General features: G+C 49.5%; 1 protein-coding gene across 1 annotated transcript in view; it reads right to left on the bottom strand.

The window, feature by feature from the left end:
• Positions 1-3736: 3736 nt before the first annotated feature.
• LOC119093005 (putative G-protein coupled receptor CG31760) overlaps positions 3737-19834 on the bottom strand; it is a 19513-nt gene continuing 3415 nt past the window's right edge. Inside the window, exons 2-7 of the mRNA XM_037215901.1 lie at positions 8264-8375; positions 7501-7621; positions 6574-6712; positions 6029-6128; positions 4401-4541; positions 3737-3946 (exon numbers count right to left, since the gene is read on the bottom strand). Coding sequence (XP_037071796.1) covers positions 3737-3946; positions 4401-4541; positions 6029-6128; positions 6574-6712; positions 7501-7621; positions 8264-8375 — 823 coding nt within the window. The remainder of the gene's footprint in view (positions 3947-4400; positions 4542-6028; positions 6129-6573; positions 6713-7500; positions 7622-8263; positions 8376-19834) is intronic.

The following is a 19834-nucleotide window of genomic DNA, read 5'->3' as shown; positions in this document are numbered from 1 at the left end:
TCCCTGAGGGGCACTGAGTCAGCGGAAGAGAGAGACAACCGCCTGCCAGCACCTGCCGCCAACCAGCAAGGTAGCTCTCAGAGCACTTCGGATCAATGTCGTATCACTGCAGCTTTGTCAGAAGCACGCCGCGTTCGACGCTATCAAAGGTATGGCTTAGACCAATGGAAGTGAAGGCAACAATGTGCCCAACGCCACTCCGGCATACCGCCCACACGACGGCGTCGGCCAGGGCGTCCTCTGTCGAGTGGCGAGGGCTGTAAGCATGCTGTGAAGGAGCTAAATCATTATCGTAAGGAGGTGGAACGACAGCTGCACGCACACGACTTTTCCCCATATTTTGTACACTTGAGACAAAATTGATATTCGTCTGAAATTACTAGCGATGATACGGAGGCCAGATTTGTGTGCATGGATGACAAAGGACAACCTTGCAGGAATCGGGAAACATACAAGGGGCGACAGATGTGTTGATGAGACGAAACAAATATGGCTCAATAACGGGGAAACATTACCATAATGCATGCAGTGGCAGTCCGCAAGATCCCACCAGCATGGATGATGACATCTCGCCCATAGCCCCCGTTAGTTGGAGCAAAGTCGTAGGACGTAGACTTTGACTGGCAGTGGTCACACACGGTTGCCTAGGTGGAGGGGAGGGATCGCCAAGACTGCCCGCTGCCAGTTTGCCAGCGATGTGCAGGCCGATTGAAGCGCAGTGCTGGTTAAATTCTTCGGCCTTTCTTACGGGCAGGTCATCAGTGGTTCCACCACCCACCTTCGCTGCGTGGAAAGCAGAGTTTTTAAGGCCTCGGCATAACTCAGTGCGGTTGGTGAGCATGACGTCGCACAACATCGTAGGATGCTGTAGAAGAAAAGGCATCAATTCTTCACGTTACTCCTGTCTCCCTTCTCCATACGTCGTCATTGTCATTGATATCCCCCCTCCCCCCCCCCGCTGTAACGTTACGCGTTTATCGCTCTGTTCCACTGTGGGCGAGTTACAACATTGAAAACAAGCAGTCTCTGTATTCACACGTTTTAACTCGACACCCATCTGGGAACACTGCGCCTCGCTCAGCGCCATAACCTTAACAACTCAACCGCTTCCGCTCCAGCGCGAGCTCAGATCTGTTCTACCGCGCCACTGGTTGGTGCTGCCACCTGGTTGCCACGGTCACCGCAATCACTAGTTACGTCATCACCTAGCAGATGTCGCCAGATACACAAACCTAGTCAAACGTGCACGACACACCACACCTCCCTATCTCCTCCAAGCTCCTCATCTTGGCCACGTTAATTCTTTGTTTTCATTGTACTTCGTATTTCTACACTGTCCATGTTTCTGGGTTTCTACGCTGTCCACAGTGCCACGCCAGACCGAGATGCTATGTTCTCCAACGGTTGTCCTGTTCTCCATGTTCTCTTCATGGGAACAGCGGCTAGCTACTAGATCACCGAGCGTAAGTCCTCGGGTCCAATGCCTCTCAATGCTATTCAGCTAACTGCAGGGTGTACGTACTAAGGAAAAGGTGTCATTTCAAAGATCGGGGTGTAGCCATACCTTGTCGACATATTGGACATAATGCACACACACACACACACACACACACACACACACACACACACACACACACACACACACACACACACACACATATATATATATATATATATATATATATATATATATATATATATATATATATATATATATTATTGTGTACGTGATCAGTTGCCGTCTGTCCCGCCAACGTGATCATCGTCCTGGTGGCTTAGGTGGCTTAGGTGGTTCAGGTGGTTTAGGTGGTTTAGTGGTTTAGGGCGCCGGCGTTGTGAGTGCGTACGCACTTCGTGTCGGGTTCTACCTCAAGAGCGGCGGTCTTTCTTTTGTAAGGAGGCCTTTTGTTTTCGCGTCTGTTCTCGAGTCCACATGATCACGTGACCTGGCCAATCACAGGCCAGAGAGTAGGTCACGTCTGGGGTCGGGGTCGGCAGTGGGTCAGTGGTGGTCCTGGCGGCGCCGGGGAAGGTAGTCAGCTCTCGTTGATATTCACGACGAAGCTGGCTCCTCTCCCTCCGCTCCCTTTGACTCCGACTCCGGCTCTTCTACCCTCAGCTCTCGTTGATATTCACGACGTCAGCGGGTCCTTGTCAACATTGCTATTCACCATGTTGACACATCTTTAGTGGCTGTTGTTGTTACCGACGACTGCAACCTCCCCTGGGGATTATAGCCGCCGTGCACTCTTACCGAACATGGTCTAGCGATGTGGGAAATTTGGATGACTTCATGCATATATGCTCCTGTATTTAATATACCCCATTTTGGTTAAACGGCTTTGGTCTACTAGAGATTAAATCGAGCCCGCCCAACATAACAATATATACAAGACTGCCAAGACATACATACACATATATCAAATTTATGTTTACACACACATATATATATATATATATATATATATATATATATATATATATATATATATTTGCAAGACTGCCAAGACATATATACACATATATCACATCTATGTTTACACACGCATATATATATATGTGTGTATATATATATATATATATATATATATATATATATATATATATATATATATATATATATGTATATCCAACGTGTAGCAAAGTCTTTCAACATTTGTACAGCGGGCTCGTAACATTTACGCGTACAGCGACAGGCAGATGAGCCAGGGCGGTGGAGGACGGTTTGCCGCTACCAATCGGTACGAGTGAACTGCGGTTGCCGATCGGTACGAGTGGACAACCGTGGACCGAGACGACGGCCGATTGACAATGCCCAACTGTGGGCTTGGTGGCTTGGTCTTCTTTAGACTCGTCTTTTGTTCCACCTCACCGTGAGACTCAGGTCAACGCTGGCTCCACTCCGGAGTCTCTCAAAGTCAGCATGTCTCAGTCAGCATCCGCTGGTCCCCGTCCCGCACCGTCAGCAGCGGCGTTCACCTCAGCGCCCGTCAGAGGGTCAGACCACCTCGCCGTCGGTCAGAGGGTCAGACCACCCGAGCACCGGTCAGAGGCTAGGCCAACTCAGCGCCGGTCAGAGGGTCAGACCACCCCAGCACCGGTCAGAAGGTTAGACCACCCCAGCACCGGTCAGAAGGTTAGGCTACCTCGCCGTCGGTCACAGGGTTAGGCCACCTCGGCGCCGGTCAAATGGTTAGGCTACCTCGGCATCGATCAGAGGGTCAGACCACCTCAGCACCGGTCAAAGGGTCAGACCACCCCAGCACCGGCCAGAGGGCGGGCCGCGCCGGCGGGCCATGGTCGGGTCGACATTGCTGCGGCCCTCGGCCCCGAGGCGGGGATCTCCGCCCCTGGAGTGTTGGCAGCCCAAGCCGGCGTTATCGCGAGCCGATCACCCCCTCCCCCTCCAACCACCTCGAGATCGTTGACGTGTTGTTCTGACCGGTGAGGGGCATCCTACCGAGCGAACTTCCCTGAGCGGACACGCCGCCCCCAGCCCATCGTGATCACAGCTTGTCCTTGCGAGTGCGCCAGCGCCTCATCGCTCCCTTCCCCTCCCTCAGTCTGGCAAGGAAACTGCATGTTCACGAGGACATCGACCGCTGTCTGTCCGGCGGAGGGCCCACTCACGACGGACCTCGGTCTGTCTGTCCGGTGGAGTGCTCACATCCAACGGACTTCGCCCCCGGCCTGCCGGCTCCGCCAGACTCTCTCCGGCAAGACTGCGGGCCGTCCATCAGACCTCGTTGCCTCTGAGAGCCAGACTGTCGGGCCCCACACTGGTGTAGGCGTCCAGCCGCAGCGCCGCGCCAATGCTCGACTTCCGCCGGCCGGGCGCGCTCTGAGAGAAGTAGCCCTCGCGCCGCGGTTTCAGATGACGGTTGTTGGCCTCCATGTGCACGATCTTCATGAACTCGATCTGCGCTGCCAGCTTCTGCACCTCCTCCTGTGGTGACGCAGGTTATAGGTCAGTCGGCTTGCAAAGGTCATGCAGGTCATGACAAAGGTCATGTGTCCGCACACGTGCGGGGGCGAGTGACAAACACCGGCGACAGAGGTCGTATAATTTGCCTAGAACGCGGACGTCCGTAGTTAAGGCAGCTCGCAGAGGAGGCATAGTTAACGCGGAACCCATGAGCTGTGCGCAGAGGTCACGTGCCTTCATAGGTCACGGAGAAGACGGGTGGACCGAGGTGCCTTCAAACATAGTTAGGCTTGTTCAAACTGTCAGCTATCCACAAACGGCGAGTTTCTGTTCTGTGTTGTTGTTCGCATGTGACAGCAGCAAGAAACCTTCCACTTTCTTTTTAATTGGTGTACCGGGAAATGCTGAAACCCAACTGACCAACATTTCACATTTCACAGTTTTCAGGCAACTCTCTAGGAGCGGGAGTATGAACCTTTAGTTCTTCATTCTCCCGATAGATGCTGATGTCCTCCTCGTCTGGCTCGATGCCGTTCAGGTAGAAGGAGGCGGCGGCGCCGCGGGCCTGAGCCCGTGCGTCATATTCGTCGCCGAGCCCGACGGCGATTCTGTAAAACTGTAGCAGACGCTCTCTTCAGGAGGGCCTCTCACCCGCGCACCACTCACGCCCCAGGCCAAAATAAGACGAGAGGTTCATGACGGAGAAGCGGAATACGGAGCCGGTGACCGGAAACCGTTTGTGGATATCATTATTTGCAAGACTGTGGCAGAGAAAAACGAATGCAGTCGTTTTCGTGCGGCGGGATATACCGATTATAAAGAGGGAAGCCCTTCCTGAACACGGTGCGCTGCCACGCACGCATAAGACTGCATAGCACGCTACTTCGCTATCATGTAAAGCATAGGTGGTACAGCTAGATAGGCGCACGCTTCAGCCTCGGCGCCAATAAGAGTGCATTGGTGATGCAGTGTACATAACATCTCCGCTGAAGCCGGGAGCTATTTTTGCCCGCGTGGCGAAAAAGAGGCTGGCATGCACCTCTCGCCATTTCGTTCAAAACTGAACAATCTCGTCGACAAAAAACGTCGGCAGCATGGTGTCTCAGAAATACCAGCCGCAGTCGGTTCGGTCTCTTGGCGTCAACCGATGAACGCCCAACTCAGGTTACACATTATGCTAAAGAATCCAAGGCTACATTTAGGCCACGACTTCCTTTACATGACACGATACCTACTTAGCCCTTTTGTCGCGAAATCACGTTCTGAATCAGATTTAGTGCGCTAAGTGGTCAAGCATGATCTATGGTAGCAAATTGTCTTCCTAAGTCATTGCAACACATTGATTAAGGTCATGAACTGCAAAGGTGATTGATATTGTTGCAGACTGTTACACTCTGCAGATCGTGTGCCCATCGGTGACATTCATTGCCAGTGAAGAAGAAAAAAACACCAAACACTTTTGAAGCAAATACGACTTTGCGGCCCTCCAAATCTCACAGCTCAGCGAGTTCACACGGTTTGGAACCAATTGTTGTGCAACGCACGCCATGAGCGGATTCGAATATCCAAGATGTCGCGACTCTTCCTTCCATCGCTCTATGATGTTCCCAGAAATACCGCTTGGGAATACCACAGACACTCCGTTAAGGTTAGGGCCAAGTATCTTACCTTGAGGAACAGGCCAGTGTGATAACGGCACCGTGTGCACACTGTGTACACCACCTTATGCACCGAGCATCTGAACGGAATGATGGGATCATTCCAACGGGTACTGTGTGCGGCCATCAGGCCTCCTTCTTTGGGTTGTAGGGCCAGCGCAGCGGGGGCGCCGGCTGGCTCCAGAGTGCACTACTGTGGGTCACATGACACCTCGGTGGCGGTGCTGTGCGTACCCTATCTCTGGCACCAAAAACAAAGGCACAGCACCGTTGACGAGGCTGTTCAGTCTCCTGCCTTGGGCGCCAGGATCAGTGCGATGGTGTTAGTGGTGCTGAGCTAGGTCCTCACGAAGACCGTTAAGTCTCCTACCTTGGGCGTCAAGATCAGTGCGATGGTGCTAGTGGTGCTGAGCTGGGTCCTCATGAAGTCCGTTGAATCTCCTACCTTGGGCGCCAGGATGAGTGCGATGGTGGTGGTGGTGCTGAGCTGGGTTCTCACGAAGCCACACAGATACTTCACGTCCGGTCCGGACGGCACCAGCAAACTGAAACAGAGCCGCAGGCAGCATCAGCCGCAGCTCAGCCTACAGCGGCGACAGCTGTTTGGCAAACAAGTCAGCTCGTGCAGTGTCTGAGCACGCCTGGCGCGTCATGTCCATGCCATGTGGCAGTCACACAGCGTTTCAGTTTGCACGTCGCACCTTATGCCGGATACCCCCGACCTTCCAGCTCCATGTCGTGCCAGTCCCAACCGCCCGTCAGTTCCACGCCGTGCGTTAGAGCTACTCCACGCGTCAGTCGCTCCATGCATCAGTTCCATGTGATGCGTTAATGCCTCGCGAGGCTCCACGTCAGTATCCTCGCGTCCTCGCCGGGCCCTCCACTTCCTGCGTTTTCGGGTCACCGTGGCAACGCAACACAACACCGTTCCACGTCACCGGTTTAGTGGCCGGTCGCCAGCTGACCCCACCACCACGAGTCGTCACTCACTGCACCATGGCCATGGTAATGTTGACGATGGCGATGTTGTAGATGGCCCAGCTGATGTACTTGGCTTCGTCGAACAGCGTCTGCGCGTTCCGCACGTTGACGCACACCTTGATGCCCCAGAAGAGGAACAGCAGCTCCCCTGCCGCACAAATATAGTCTCCGTCATTCAAGTCTCAATTCACGGCCGCGGTATTTCATCTCGCGCTGTACTACGCGGCATGGTGTGTGCAAGAGAGAAACTTTCGGAATGACAGTCACTTTCTCGTCACATAACGACACTCTCATTACGACGACACTCACTACATCGCCGTATAACGACACTCACTTCACCGCCATATAACCACCCACCCTACATATCATCATATAACGACACTCACTACATCACCACATAACGATACTCACTACACCGCGATAAGACGACACTCACTACATCGTCATATAGCGACGCTCACTACATCGTCATATAGCGACACTCACTTTATCGTCATATAGCGACAGTCACTACATCGCCTGATAACGACTGTACCGGCGTGAAACTGCGCACTCAGGCGGCCCAGCAAATTGACCCGATCGATTGACCTGATCGAGCGGCTGCAACAGCCCGATGTTTCAGGGTATTGTTTTCAACACCCGCGCCTCTGACGTCACTTCCGCTGGGCACGTGTCCCGCGGACGACCAGAGTTTCATTAGGAACGTGCCGCATGACCAAGCGCTTGCTAACTAAGCCCGATGTGGTACAAACACCAGAAGGACAAGCAAAACAGCCAGTGTTTGGCGTTCACCGTCAGTTCATGTCATGTCAGTATCGAAAAAGGAATGAAGCTCTGCCCCTCTGTGGCAGTTTGGCACGAGTCAGAGCACAGGCGTGACCGGTGTCGTCACGCTCGTGACGACATACTGGGCTGTGGGCGGGGGTGTGGGCTGACCTGCCGCTATGGAGTGGTCCCACCAACCGAACTCGCACTGCCGGAACTGGAGGCCCTCGGCGTCCCGCACAACGACGGCCTTCGGAGGGTCACTGATGGTCCACGAGCTCAGGTAGATGATCTGCAGCGTACGGACACACGGGAGGTGGCAAGGGTTCGGTGTCATGGGAGGCGATCCTGGCGGAGGGATCCTGGGCTTTCAATTGGACCAGAAACAATTTCTCCGAATGAAGCAGGACCAACGACTGAAACAAGTCACACAACTGACACCGGTCGGCAGTCTGCGTTCGGATCATGTGCCACAGGAGGTGACACGGGTCCCGTGTCATGGGGGGTGAAACGGGTCAGGTGTCAAGAACTAGGTCAGGTGTCATGGGGAGCGACACGATTCAGGTGTCGCGAGAGGTGACACGGGTCCGACAGCTGATACAGGCCTCACTACAACTACAACACTACACTACAACAGACACGTCTGCGAACTAACGCAGGGCTGCGAAGTGAAAGTGGCAAGATCTGCCAAAAGGAGACTAGTCTGCCGACGAACACAAGGCAGCCCACTTTTAACGGTCTCCAACTGGATCCAGGGCTTTCAACTGGACAAGAAACAATTTCGCCGAATGAAGCAGAACCACCGACTGGAACAGGTCACACAGCTGACACCGGTCGGCAGTCTGCGTTCTGCATTTGAAAACGTTCACCCAGCACGTGAATTGAGTCACGTCGTCGAGCAGTTGCACCCAATGTCTAGTCGCCGACTCTTTACCATAATGAGCAGAATCGGGAACAGCCACTGCAGCAGCTGCTTGTCCGTGAGCTTCAGCTTGTGCGCCGACTTCACCCGATACGTCAGGGACACCCTGGAACGTGACACCTGGCTGGTGACAGGGCGGAGCGCGGCGCAGGACACAGGGCACAGCTCTGACGACACACAGCAGCACACACAGCGGTACAGCACAGCACAGCAGCACAGCACAGCACAGACGAGACGGGTGTGTCGTGACACGGATGTCGGCGTTCTCTGGGGAAACGCCTGGAACTGTGACCGGATATGGTGGTTGTCGGATATCTTAAGAGATCGAGCATCGTACGTATCGCCTTCTTGTGATGATTCTCATTGTGTGTGATGTGATTTGCGAGTGATAAAACCTAGACAATGAAGTTTTTGGCAATTCAGGCTCATATGTACGAATGTATGCGTACAATATATATATATATATATATATATATATATATATATATATATATATATGTGTGTGTGTGTGTGTGTGTGTGTGTGTGTGTGTGTGTGTGTGTGTGTGTGTGTGTGTGTGTGTGTGTGTGTGTGTGTGTGTGTGTGTGTGTGTGTGTGTGTGTGTGTGTGTGTGTGTGTGTGTGTGTGTGTGTGTGTGTGTGTGTGTGTGTGTGTGTGTGTGTGTGTGTGTGTGTGTGTGTGTGTGTGTGTGTGTGTGTGTGTGTGTGTGTGTGTGTGTGTGTGTGTGTGTGTGTGTGTGTGTGTGTGTGTGTGTGTGTGTGTGTGTGTGTGTGTGTGTGTGTGTGTGTGTGTGTGTGTGTGTGTGTGTATCCTTGTTACTTGATTGCTATGTAAGTCAACGAAATACCGATAGAAAATTGCTGGGAGACACGTATGATATGATTCAGAACGAGTCATGTTTCAGGCCAAAAACGCGCTTGCGATGCGCTAAATTCAGATTCCAATTAAATATTTCAGCCGTGGTCATCTGTCCTTTTGGCATCCTGCGTGCTCCCCACCCTTGATCTGCGCCCTGCCAACAGTGTACGGAATCATGTGCTGTATCATGAATAATGCAAATAGATCACAATACATGCATGACCAAAGTCACTTTCGGCTCAAGGCGGTCGCGTACCCAGGGTCTTTCGACCAGGTGGGGCAATTGGGTCGCAGGGGGCCTGTGCAGCCACGGGAACCATCATCACAGCTACAGCGGTCCTGCTTTGTTCCTTCAGGGACCTTCCCTGTTTTGGATGCTCTTTTGATGTCTCGGAAGCCTCTGAGCCTTTGCGTCTGCGCAAAAACCGACATCCGTTAGCCGGCCTGCCGCCACATGGCCTGCAACGTCACATGTTTCTGCCGTGAATGTCCTCCGCACGGAGGATATTCACGGCAGGAGTTGACCGTGTGACGGCTCATTGGACAGCCGTAGGTCGCGGTTTCTCGGAACTGAAACCATTCACAGGAGACTGGAGCAAAGACGTGGGAACGTTTCAAGAAATGGGGGGAGGGCAGGTTCGGGGTATACTGAAGAGACTTTTACTGGGAGGCAAGCCCCGATGACCAGTGGGGGGAGGGGGACTGAGCGTGAGAACCTTATATGCTGTTGATTCATATAACACTGTCGTGGTTGCTATGCTAGATTTGCACCCATATCTCGTTCCGACTGGTGCACTATTATAACTTTTCCGACTCTCATTTACACCATTCAGTAAAGCGTAATCAACTTCCCAAAATTTATTCGTCCATTTCGACAGTCCCCTGGGGAGGCGAAATTCTACAAGCAGCCAGGCCTTTTGGGTCACTGGGGAGGCATTTACCTCCACAGTTTAGATACCAAAGTACGCTCTGTGCCCGGCTACTCACAATTTGCAGTATCCATAATGCGCAAAAGTTTTTATGTGTCAGGATTTCACCGATTTCTTTTCAAGCTTCACTTGAAGGGAAGGTTTCACTTTTGAGGATATTAAAGCGAGTATCAGATATGATGAAATAGGCTCACTTGTAGCTATTCGTGTAATTTTAAGTGGAAGAGACTGCTCTAAAGAACAAAAAAGCTACTTGATGTGCTCGCAATTACGTCAGTGGTTGATTGCTTCTTCGCACCCTGCGCAACATTGATTGAGCGCCAACTGACGGCCTTTGCATTTAGAAATTGTGCCCACGAACACCAAAAATGAACGACTTGACAACTAAATGTTTTTTTTTTTAATCTTGGTTGTCGCATGGTCGATGGAATGAGAAGATTTCAATGAAGTTATCATGGCGTCATGGATGACTGCGTGACCTTAAAACAGTCTATACGAAAAAATCTGCACAACTTCGCTGGCGCGTAGCTCAGAAACTGGAGAGGTTCATGTCTTAAGAAGGACAAGACTGTGAACTGCACCGAATGATCTTCAAGATGGCTATTTCAATTCAAAGCCCCCAACAGATATGGAACATCCCTGTTAAGCTGGATAAGTTTTTGTTGCAGCGTTATAGGCAGGGCAAATTTGTAGGTGTGGTGAAGGCAGACATGTCCACATGTCGTCATAAAGTTGTAGGTGTCTTTCGTTGTCTGATTCGTTGTCAATTCAGATTCAGCTGCGCACAGTTAAGCCACCCTTTATTCTTATGTATTCATAGTGCACACTGTCTGTGGCTGTTGGTCTTTACTAATAATATACCGTACACTTCTGATTGCAGCTTCGAACTTCAGGCAATACGATAAATAGGCCACAAAGTTCACCATATTTCGGCAGACACGCTGATATAAGGTGAGTTTTGAAATTTTCCTTTTAACCATCATGTGCTTCTCAGTCACTGAAAATGGTCTTCATAGTTGTAATTACGTCAGGCCTCGATTTAGGGCGCTTCATAGATGCAAAGGTATTAATTATATATATATATATATATATATATATATATATATATATATATATATATATATAAGAATAAGCATGCAACGTTGTAACAACTGTAGTCAGTTGCTGTATTAGTGGGAATTTTATAGAAATATATATGTACATATATAAATATAATTAGTACCTTTGCATCTATGAAGCACCCTAAATCGAGGCCTGACGGAATTACAACTATGAAGACCATATACAGCGACTGAGAACCACGTGGTGATTGAAAGCAAAATTTCAAAACTCAGCTTATATCAGTGTGTCTGCCGAAATATAGCGAGCTTTGTGACCTATTTATTGTATTGCCTGAAGTTCGAGACTGCAATCAGTACTGTACGATATATTATTAGTAAAGACCAACAGCCACAGACAGTGTGCACTATGAATACATAAGAATAAAGGGTGACTTAAATGTGCGCAGCTGAATCTGAATTGCCATCTCATTTTTGAATTATATTTAATGATCAACACTCACTGATAATGATACTCACCACTATCAGTGATATTTCACCACATAGGATAGAACGAAATGCACTCTCTCATCAGGCTTCGACCAGTAGTCGCTCATTGAGCTATATGTTATCAACATATTCATATTCATACTGGTTCCCCCAGTCGTGTCCGAGAGGTTCAGACTCCCCACTCAAACATGTGGTAGGCACCTGTGGTTGGGTTTCTGAAGCACCTGTCTGACCTGACAGATGCCAGTGAACGGGAGACAAAATAGTCTCCACGATTACACGGTATGGCTGTGCCAATGCATTTCGTAACACATAAAATGTTCCCCTTGACGGGCGAGGCAGCCTTTTCAGACGAAATGCGCGAAGTGGTAGTCAGACGCAGTTGTCTCTCGAAACCGTTCTGGCTTAACTAAGAAAGGATAACGTATTTTTGAATAACGTTGTCATGTATTGCGCGGCTCAACACAAGCCGCATTCAGTTATGGAAAGCGACAGCTTTCTGCTTTAAAACCTTGCTAGTGTGGCGCCGATAAATTTCACCGTTTGTCACAATCTCCTTGCTGACAAAAAGCGCCGAATCTCGACATTTAGACAACCGCATTGCACGAGCTTTGTGGCATTCATGGTGCATGATGCTGCACTGTTTTGCCCCTGTCCGGCGAACGCACCTGGTGAACTCCTGTCCCTGGAACCGGTACCGCCCAGAAATGTCTCCCACAAACTTGTGGCTTTCTGAGTGTTGACGTTAGCACCAGCGGGCACCGGTACATATTCGAACGTGCCGATCCCCTACTGAAGACTTACTATAAACACGCTGTGCATTTGAAGCGGTTCACTACCACATGGCTGATGGATAAGAAGTTGTGTAGTTCATATGTCCTATTAGGCGAAAGCACAAGCAACGATACCGACTCGGAGACCAACTGTCAATACTGAATCTGCACTCAGTTTAGTGACACCTGTCTTAAAACGCCCTATGTTCTTGTAACGTTTTATGAAATGCCTCAAAATATTGCATCGGTCAGGCAAATAGCGTAAGTTCCGCCCTCGGAAAACGCTCACGAACTTCTGGAATTCCAACAGAGGTGAGAAATTTTCAACCAGACAACGCAACAGAAGTAATTTCTGCGAAAATTTATGAAACACCGGCATTGTAAAAAAACATTGCTTTGGCCTCGCGTGCTGGATTACACCAACCGTCAATGACATGTTCATTTTGCTCCATGAACCTATACTGAGGGGCCTGTAAACAGGATGCACTAAAGAACTAAGGATATATAAAAGACGGGATGGAGCATTTCCCAGCCAAAAGAGCCAAAAGAGAGATGGAGCAGTAGCCTACGTTTTGGACCGCAGAATATTTCCATTCGCCGGACATGATAGGATGAAGTTGTTGCGTCCAATCCGACTTGAGCAAGATTGTAAAGTGAGTCCGCTAATTGTGCCTGAGAAGCCGGGGATCGGTTTACATTGCCGGCCCCACCTTAATAAGTGAGAGGCCTCGGCCCCCGTTGCCCTCCGTCGCTCTTCAAACCTCCATGAACTTAAGAATGTGATTGCACTCGCACGCATGTGCATACCTATGTGCATATAGCCAGGTATCACGTGTGCAGATGTGTTACGCGCTATCGAGCATAATACATGGATTGGTCAATCATCTCGCATGCCATGTGATGTCAATAACAGTTTAGGACCGAATTATCAGAACACTTAAGAATATCAGGCTTGGTAAACGATAGGATGTAATATATGATTGCGGTAGTTACCAAAGCTAATCCGTCAATATCGTCATGACAAATGTTCCATTCACCAAGCGCAAATACATGTTTGAATTAGAACCTGTGTCCCATCATTTCCAACAACGTAACATCATGAACCTAGCAGAGCCCAATGTCAACCTGGGGCATTTCCCTAGCCGTGCCGCCTTTGGGTTCAAAAAAGATCCTTGAAGAGTCTTGGGCGCCGTTGATAGCCGAAGTCAGTGTTGCAAGAAAGTTGTTCAGTTCAAATTATCACTCACTGTCACTGAAGCAGAGTGTGATGAAGACATTATTACTAGCACATACGAAAGACCTAATTCACGTTGACCAATATCCAACCAAGCCATTGGCGTGTTTCACCATACTTAGTCTCAATAGCTCGAAACGTGAACCGCAGTAAAGTGGCGTAATACTTCGTAAAAAGCCACGCGCGTGCTTTGGTCTGCCGCCGGCTATGAACTACTTGTACAAACGCGTGCTTCTGCGAAGGTCCTCCGCGCGGCGGATAGGCAGGCGTGTGAATGAGCATTCGGCACCCTGGGACCGAAGACTCACGGGACAAAAGCAATTCGAGTGAGACTGGAGGAAAGCCTTGGACTGGAGCATGTAGCCGTACTGATAAACTGCCTTCCTGTGTGCAGGTGGCGCACAATTCGAGCACAATTTACCAATCATCTCATGCGTCGTGTGGTGCCAGTAGCACTTCGAGCCGGAAAAGGCAGTTTTGCTACACAGGAATGGAAGTCTACGGAGAGGCATTAGTAAACGTGGTGACGACAAATTCGCGACGCAAAAGCCACTTAACGTTTGAATATGGCACTGAGTGTTACGTGCGCAACGTCATTAACCCAGAAGCACATAAAGTATTTCTTAGTCACGACGCCTAAAGGTTCAAAGGTGTTTCTCCCTTTGAAAAATCATAACGTAGTGGATAGTCGTGTTCATTATCATAAATGAAACGTGAAGTGCAAATCGAACTCAAAACCAAGATAGAATCGTAATCGAAAGCTTGGGGTGAAATTCTGAGATGCTTAGAGGGTTTTCTAGAACACTGATGTTACTCATCAAATGCTACGCGTTTGATCTAACAATAAGTGCAAGCACGAAAAGGTGGGGCACTCCTGTCAAGCTCGGGCGATGTCTGAGAGCAGGATAGGCCTGCCGAGTATTGCGTTGCCCTGCATCCGTTGTGGTACCAGATGCCGTGCAGACTCTCCTCTCCCGGTCCGTGAGTGACGACTCAGACCGCCTCATGCGCCTCTTGGAGACAGAGCCAAGAGAGCCGTGCATCATAAACATATGCTCCAAACACATGTCAAATGTTATATATATATATATATATATATATATATATATATATATATATGATCGTGTAAAGAGCACGTAAGGCACGCGTTTTTGAAAGCTGCACGCTGTTAATTTGCATTATTACGTACATAAATAACATGCCAATTTGGAAAAGATCGGTTGTCAGCCGAAATTTACATTTAGCCTGACCTAATGGGGTGACATATTAGCCTTAGAGACATGAAACTTGCTAAGACTCGCGAGACCTCGTTTAGACCAATCCGTCTGATTTCCCGTGGGATTTCATGTTTTTTTGTAGTGACGACTGCGGTTCACATCTACTGCACCCCCATCATCAAGAAAGCCGGCGAAGCAGGGCAAAGGTTCACCGTCGCTCTACGAAGGGCACCCGGATGTTCTCTTTTGCTTCCAAATATCAAAGCATGCAAATGCGTCAGTTATCCCGTAACAACTGATTGCACGGCTAAATCGTAAGCAAGGACATGATAAAACAGCCATTTCCAGCTTGACGCGCTCGTCTCAAGCTTATGACATTGAGAAGACGTAGCGCCCAATGTAATACTGTTAATAGCCGACTAGCCAATTGTACAATCGCACCACCAAAGCCATGGACGGACAACTCTCCGCATGCCGCAAGCCATTTTTGACAACAAATATTGATAACTTAAATGACATTAGTTTGCAAACCATGTAACAATTGAGCCAAGTCACCCATGTCGGGTTTCCGATACTGAAGCCGTCGTTACATTCAAGCATAGCCCCGTGAGGCTATTGCTCCCTGAAAGCTGAAAGGCGATATCTGATCAGTTACGTGCAACTGCCAACTCCGACCAAGATAACAAAAAGCAGCGGCGACCGGTGTGTTCGGTGCTGCCGGCCCGCCTAGTCAGCCGGTACGCTGACCGGAGCCTCCGCGCCAGAGGTTCAAGGGGAGAAACACTTCTGAGCCTCAGGTGCGAAGCCCTCCCCTCCGACCGCCGAGATCGCAGCGGTCGACCGGTCAGCGGGACCTCCGCAATTACTGGGGAAGCTCCAAATGCGACCAGTGATCAACCAACCATTGGTAGGTGAGCGGAAAGCTCACCCCCATGCCCTTAGGGCATAAACTTCCGTAAGGGAACACGAAGTGTCTGAAGTTTCTCGGACCGCCAATCGGAGAAGCTTTCCCACGAATCGGTGCAACTCCCCACCCTTTGGCATCCCTCGGTGTCAGGGATCCAGTGCAGGGGCGTAGCAAAGGACCACCTACTAGCCCACATTTTCCCGTTTCATAAAAAATGGCTCTGAACAGAAAAAGGAAAAAAAGGTGTGATGCGCTCACAGCCATACCCCATAAGTGACTAGTCCCCGGTAAGTGACGTCCCCGGTAAGTGAAGTGACCCCGGTAAGTGACTTTCTGTCGCCAGGATGTGACGGCGGGGTAATGCGAGGTGGGGGGCGACCCACCTCACTGATGGTTGCACCTACGACGCCCATTATCCATAACCTGTGCGATTAATGCGCTCGGTTCCTAGTTTCAAGGTGTGCCACTTGGACGATGTAATGCATTATTGCAACCACTTGCAAGGTATATATATATATATATATATATATATATATATATATATGTATATATATTTATACATATACATATATTAGGGACATAATTACTTTTTCAGCTCGGACAGCTTTTTCCGGCCGCGAACATTGAGGACAATATTGCCGTTCCATTGGAGTGACCCCTTTTGGGCCGTAATTTGGGAAAGCTTTGTCCACTTTGCCATTTTCCCCTCTTTAGCCTCCGTACATGCTTTGCCAAAGTACGCCCCTTGATTATCCGATGGTACGAAAAAGGGAGAAAGTGCAGTTCTTTGTCACATGTTAGAAGTGCATGGTTTGCTGAGGTGTGGATGGTGGAAAGGTGTGGAAAGCTTAGATTCACAGGCAAATGACACTCAACCTGTCTTTGATTTCCGCAACCATTTACTCGTTTTTCGTCAGACTAGTCGTTTGCCAACGGCCGATGTGTCCCACTTCTCGATGAAGCTTTTTTTGGGCTGCGTCTGTCTGTCCCATTTTGCGCTGCGTCGTAGCCGGCCAAAACGGCGGGTCGCTGAATGGTGAAATTCGGACACGACGCGCGGGCGCACGGGACCGTTTTCACGGGTAGATCGTGAGCCGCTGCGGTCAGGGGTTCGGGCGTGACTCGTGTCGGATGGGTCGCTTTTAGCCTGTTGGTTTGGCGTGGGTGGTGGGAAAATGTGAACCGCGCGAACCAATTCAACATCCTTTCGAAACCGTCCTCACATCTCTGTAACCACGGGTTGGACCACCAATAAATTAGCACGCCTCGGTGGCGAATTGAACGTCACGCCACGTCGCGGACCGGGCAAGGCGGTATGTCGGCATTTCGACAAACGGTGTCAAATCCAGCATACTGTCGAAACTGACCAGGTTCGTGACAAACTTTAATCCCTATATACACATTTTCGGTACTTGTTCCTATCTACCCATCCTTTTATTTGTCATTCCGTGCGTTGGCCCGTCCAAACACTAACTTTACTTTAGGGATTGCAATTCCACGATTGACATCGTCTAAATGCCACTGTTAAATCGCTCAATCGCCGCAGGCGAGTATCTGGAGTCAAGCAGCAAACCACACGCGCGCCGTATTTTGCCGCCGTCCGTTAGCAGTCATCCGCCTGCATTTATTCATTCGTTGCACGAACAAGGTGAGGAGCATTGACGGCTAAAGGCACTGCTTAAAACCCCTTGCATTTAGCAATGTTAGAAAAACAACACGCATTGATCAACTAGTAACTTGCCAAGAACGCAATGGAATGGCTCACTTATGCCGTGCAGCTGTACTGTAAAGCATAGCCCGCTGTTACGGCAAAAGAGCACACCCAATGCTTCTCGAATTGTGGGTTTCGGAGCCACTTCAGAGTATGACAACACAGGAACTATGAAGCAGCGTAGACAAGTGGCCGCGGCGAAATTAGGGGGGCCTGACATTTGCAGTAACTGCAGGGATGGTGTTCTAAACCCTATTGGAATGCGTAGCAACACTTAGGCCGCAGGGAAAATTTAATGAGCAAGATTTGAAAGCTTGACTTTTCTTATTAAGCAGAGGGGTCGCAAGTACATTTCAATGCCTTGAAATATAGTTTTGGATGAGATCTCTCACTGCCTTGAGTGTTTCATAAGCTTCGACACATAACAATATGGCGTGAAATCCCTAAGTGCTATGACAGCGTTTATTTCAAGTCCGTAACTATGATCTCGACATTACTGAAAGTTACGATCAGCGCCCACCCCCCACACTCAAAATGAAATGGCCTAAAGCTGAGATCTTATATCTCCTTGCGGGAGTGGGCCCTTTCGTTATGCACTGGGCCTAGATGGCACCGGGTTCCCGGGTCCTAGACTGGAATCCCAGGGACTTTCCAAGAACGATTTCCAACCATGTAATTGTGAGTGTTAATTTGATTGCTTGGACCTTATTCAACCTGTGAGAAGATACTGTCGTCAGTATACAGCCACAACTATCTCATACAATTCGACAAGTGACTCCAGCGTCGGTTTTGCTGTGACTCAAGCCTGGAAATGTTCCAGATTTGTGGGCTCTAAGATCACATCGTAAAAGCTAAGGTGAAAATCGTTCCTGAAGTAACTGTTTACACTGCCTACCCCAGTAGCTCATTTCCCCTTTGTCCGGTTTCTCACCGGCACTATACCTACCAACATTGTACATTCAGGTCAAAATGCTACGTTGCATCCGCATACAGTTGCCTGAACAGCCTGCACTAGCTCGCCGAAAACTTGCCGGGTTCTAATCACTCGGTTTCCAAATCTTTGTCCGTAACCTCTAGTACACAATGACTTAACATCCAAACGTTTATGAATTAAAGTGCATTTTGAATCATAGAACGCACCTATGAGTTGGCTGGGCAGGTTCTCAAGATGCAGCATGGGGAATCTGGGCGTCATTTGAGCACTGTTGTCACTGCTCGCAAACGGCTCATCGAGGCAGAATCGCGATGAGGCAATCTAAGCACGCTGTTGGCTGGTAGACATGCTTGAGATGTTTTGGAACGCTTAGATATCACTATGAAACATCGCGGCAATTGTTATCAATTTGCAATGCTTTCAAGAGTATGACATGAACGGTGCGCAATCTGGAGGACGGTGCACAATTTTGTGCTTGGACGTGGGTTGCGATTTTTGAAATGTAACAAAATTACTCGAGAACTCCACATGTTCGATGGCAACGCTCCAAAAATCTGGACGTGTTTAGTGGGTGACTGAACTAAGAAATTGAGCGGAGGTCCAACAAGCCCAAGTGTTGTATCTTTAATAAACACACTGGAAGGAAGGCCGCCCCCTTGGCTAATCTTGAGTAGCCACAGAATTAATAGCCACAGCCGGGCAGCTTTGCGCCTTCCTGCCAAACGTATCTGCAGTGTCTTGTAAAGCAAAAGCCGAGTCAACCGAAATTTAATTTCCAAAGTTATTGGGTGCCACACTCATCCATGTAACCCGGACCAGTATTCCCCTCCCCCCTCCTTCCCCCCCCCCATCGCAATACGGCCGGTAGTGGGGCCGACCCGTCTTTGTTCACTCTTACTCTATCGGTCTATTGTGTTGAATGGAGGGCAGCTGTGGGTTGACATGGAAGGGTTGCAACACAAGTTTTGTGAAATGGATGTGCAAGATTGCAAGGCCGCAAGTGATTGCACGCCTCGTCATTATTGAGAAAATGTTGTGAGTGGAGATCCCCAGAGCCAACCACACCTTAACAGCATTTTCTCATCTCCGGTCAAGTTCGAAACTCAAAACTGATGTGTGGGTTGGTGTGCGTTGTGTGCGGCTGAGGACATGCGGAACAATTTATGTCGTCTAAATGACCTTTCGTGTCAAAAGCACAATGACATGACCAGGCTTGCCATCTTTGAATCGCAACTATTTGACTAGAACAATTTTCAGATGCTGCTACAAATTCGTCGCCGGAGTGCGTTGCCCAGCAACGGCGATCATGAAGGACGACGCCCGACATGCGGCGGGGTCATTGCCACGAACCGATGCCTCTGGATGCTGAGGCAATTGCTAGTCGCCCCTTTGTAGTAAGTGGAGGCTGTGCAATGTGTTTTGAAACACACAGCCGTGCATCGATGGCGCTGTGTAAATAACATCGGCGTGACA

This window comes from Pollicipes pollicipes, unplaced genomic scaffold, assembly GCF_011947565.3.
Source record: "Pollicipes pollicipes isolate AB1234 unplaced genomic scaffold, Ppol_2.1 Scaffold_1600;HRSCAF=1878_pilon_pilon_pilon, whole genome shotgun sequence".
Lineage (NCBI taxonomy): Eukaryota > Metazoa > Arthropoda > Thecostraca > Pollicipedomorpha > Pollicipedidae > Pollicipes > Pollicipes pollicipes.
The sequence above is the reverse complement of the archived record's forward strand: the minus strand, read 5'-3'. Positions and strand labels throughout refer to the sequence as shown.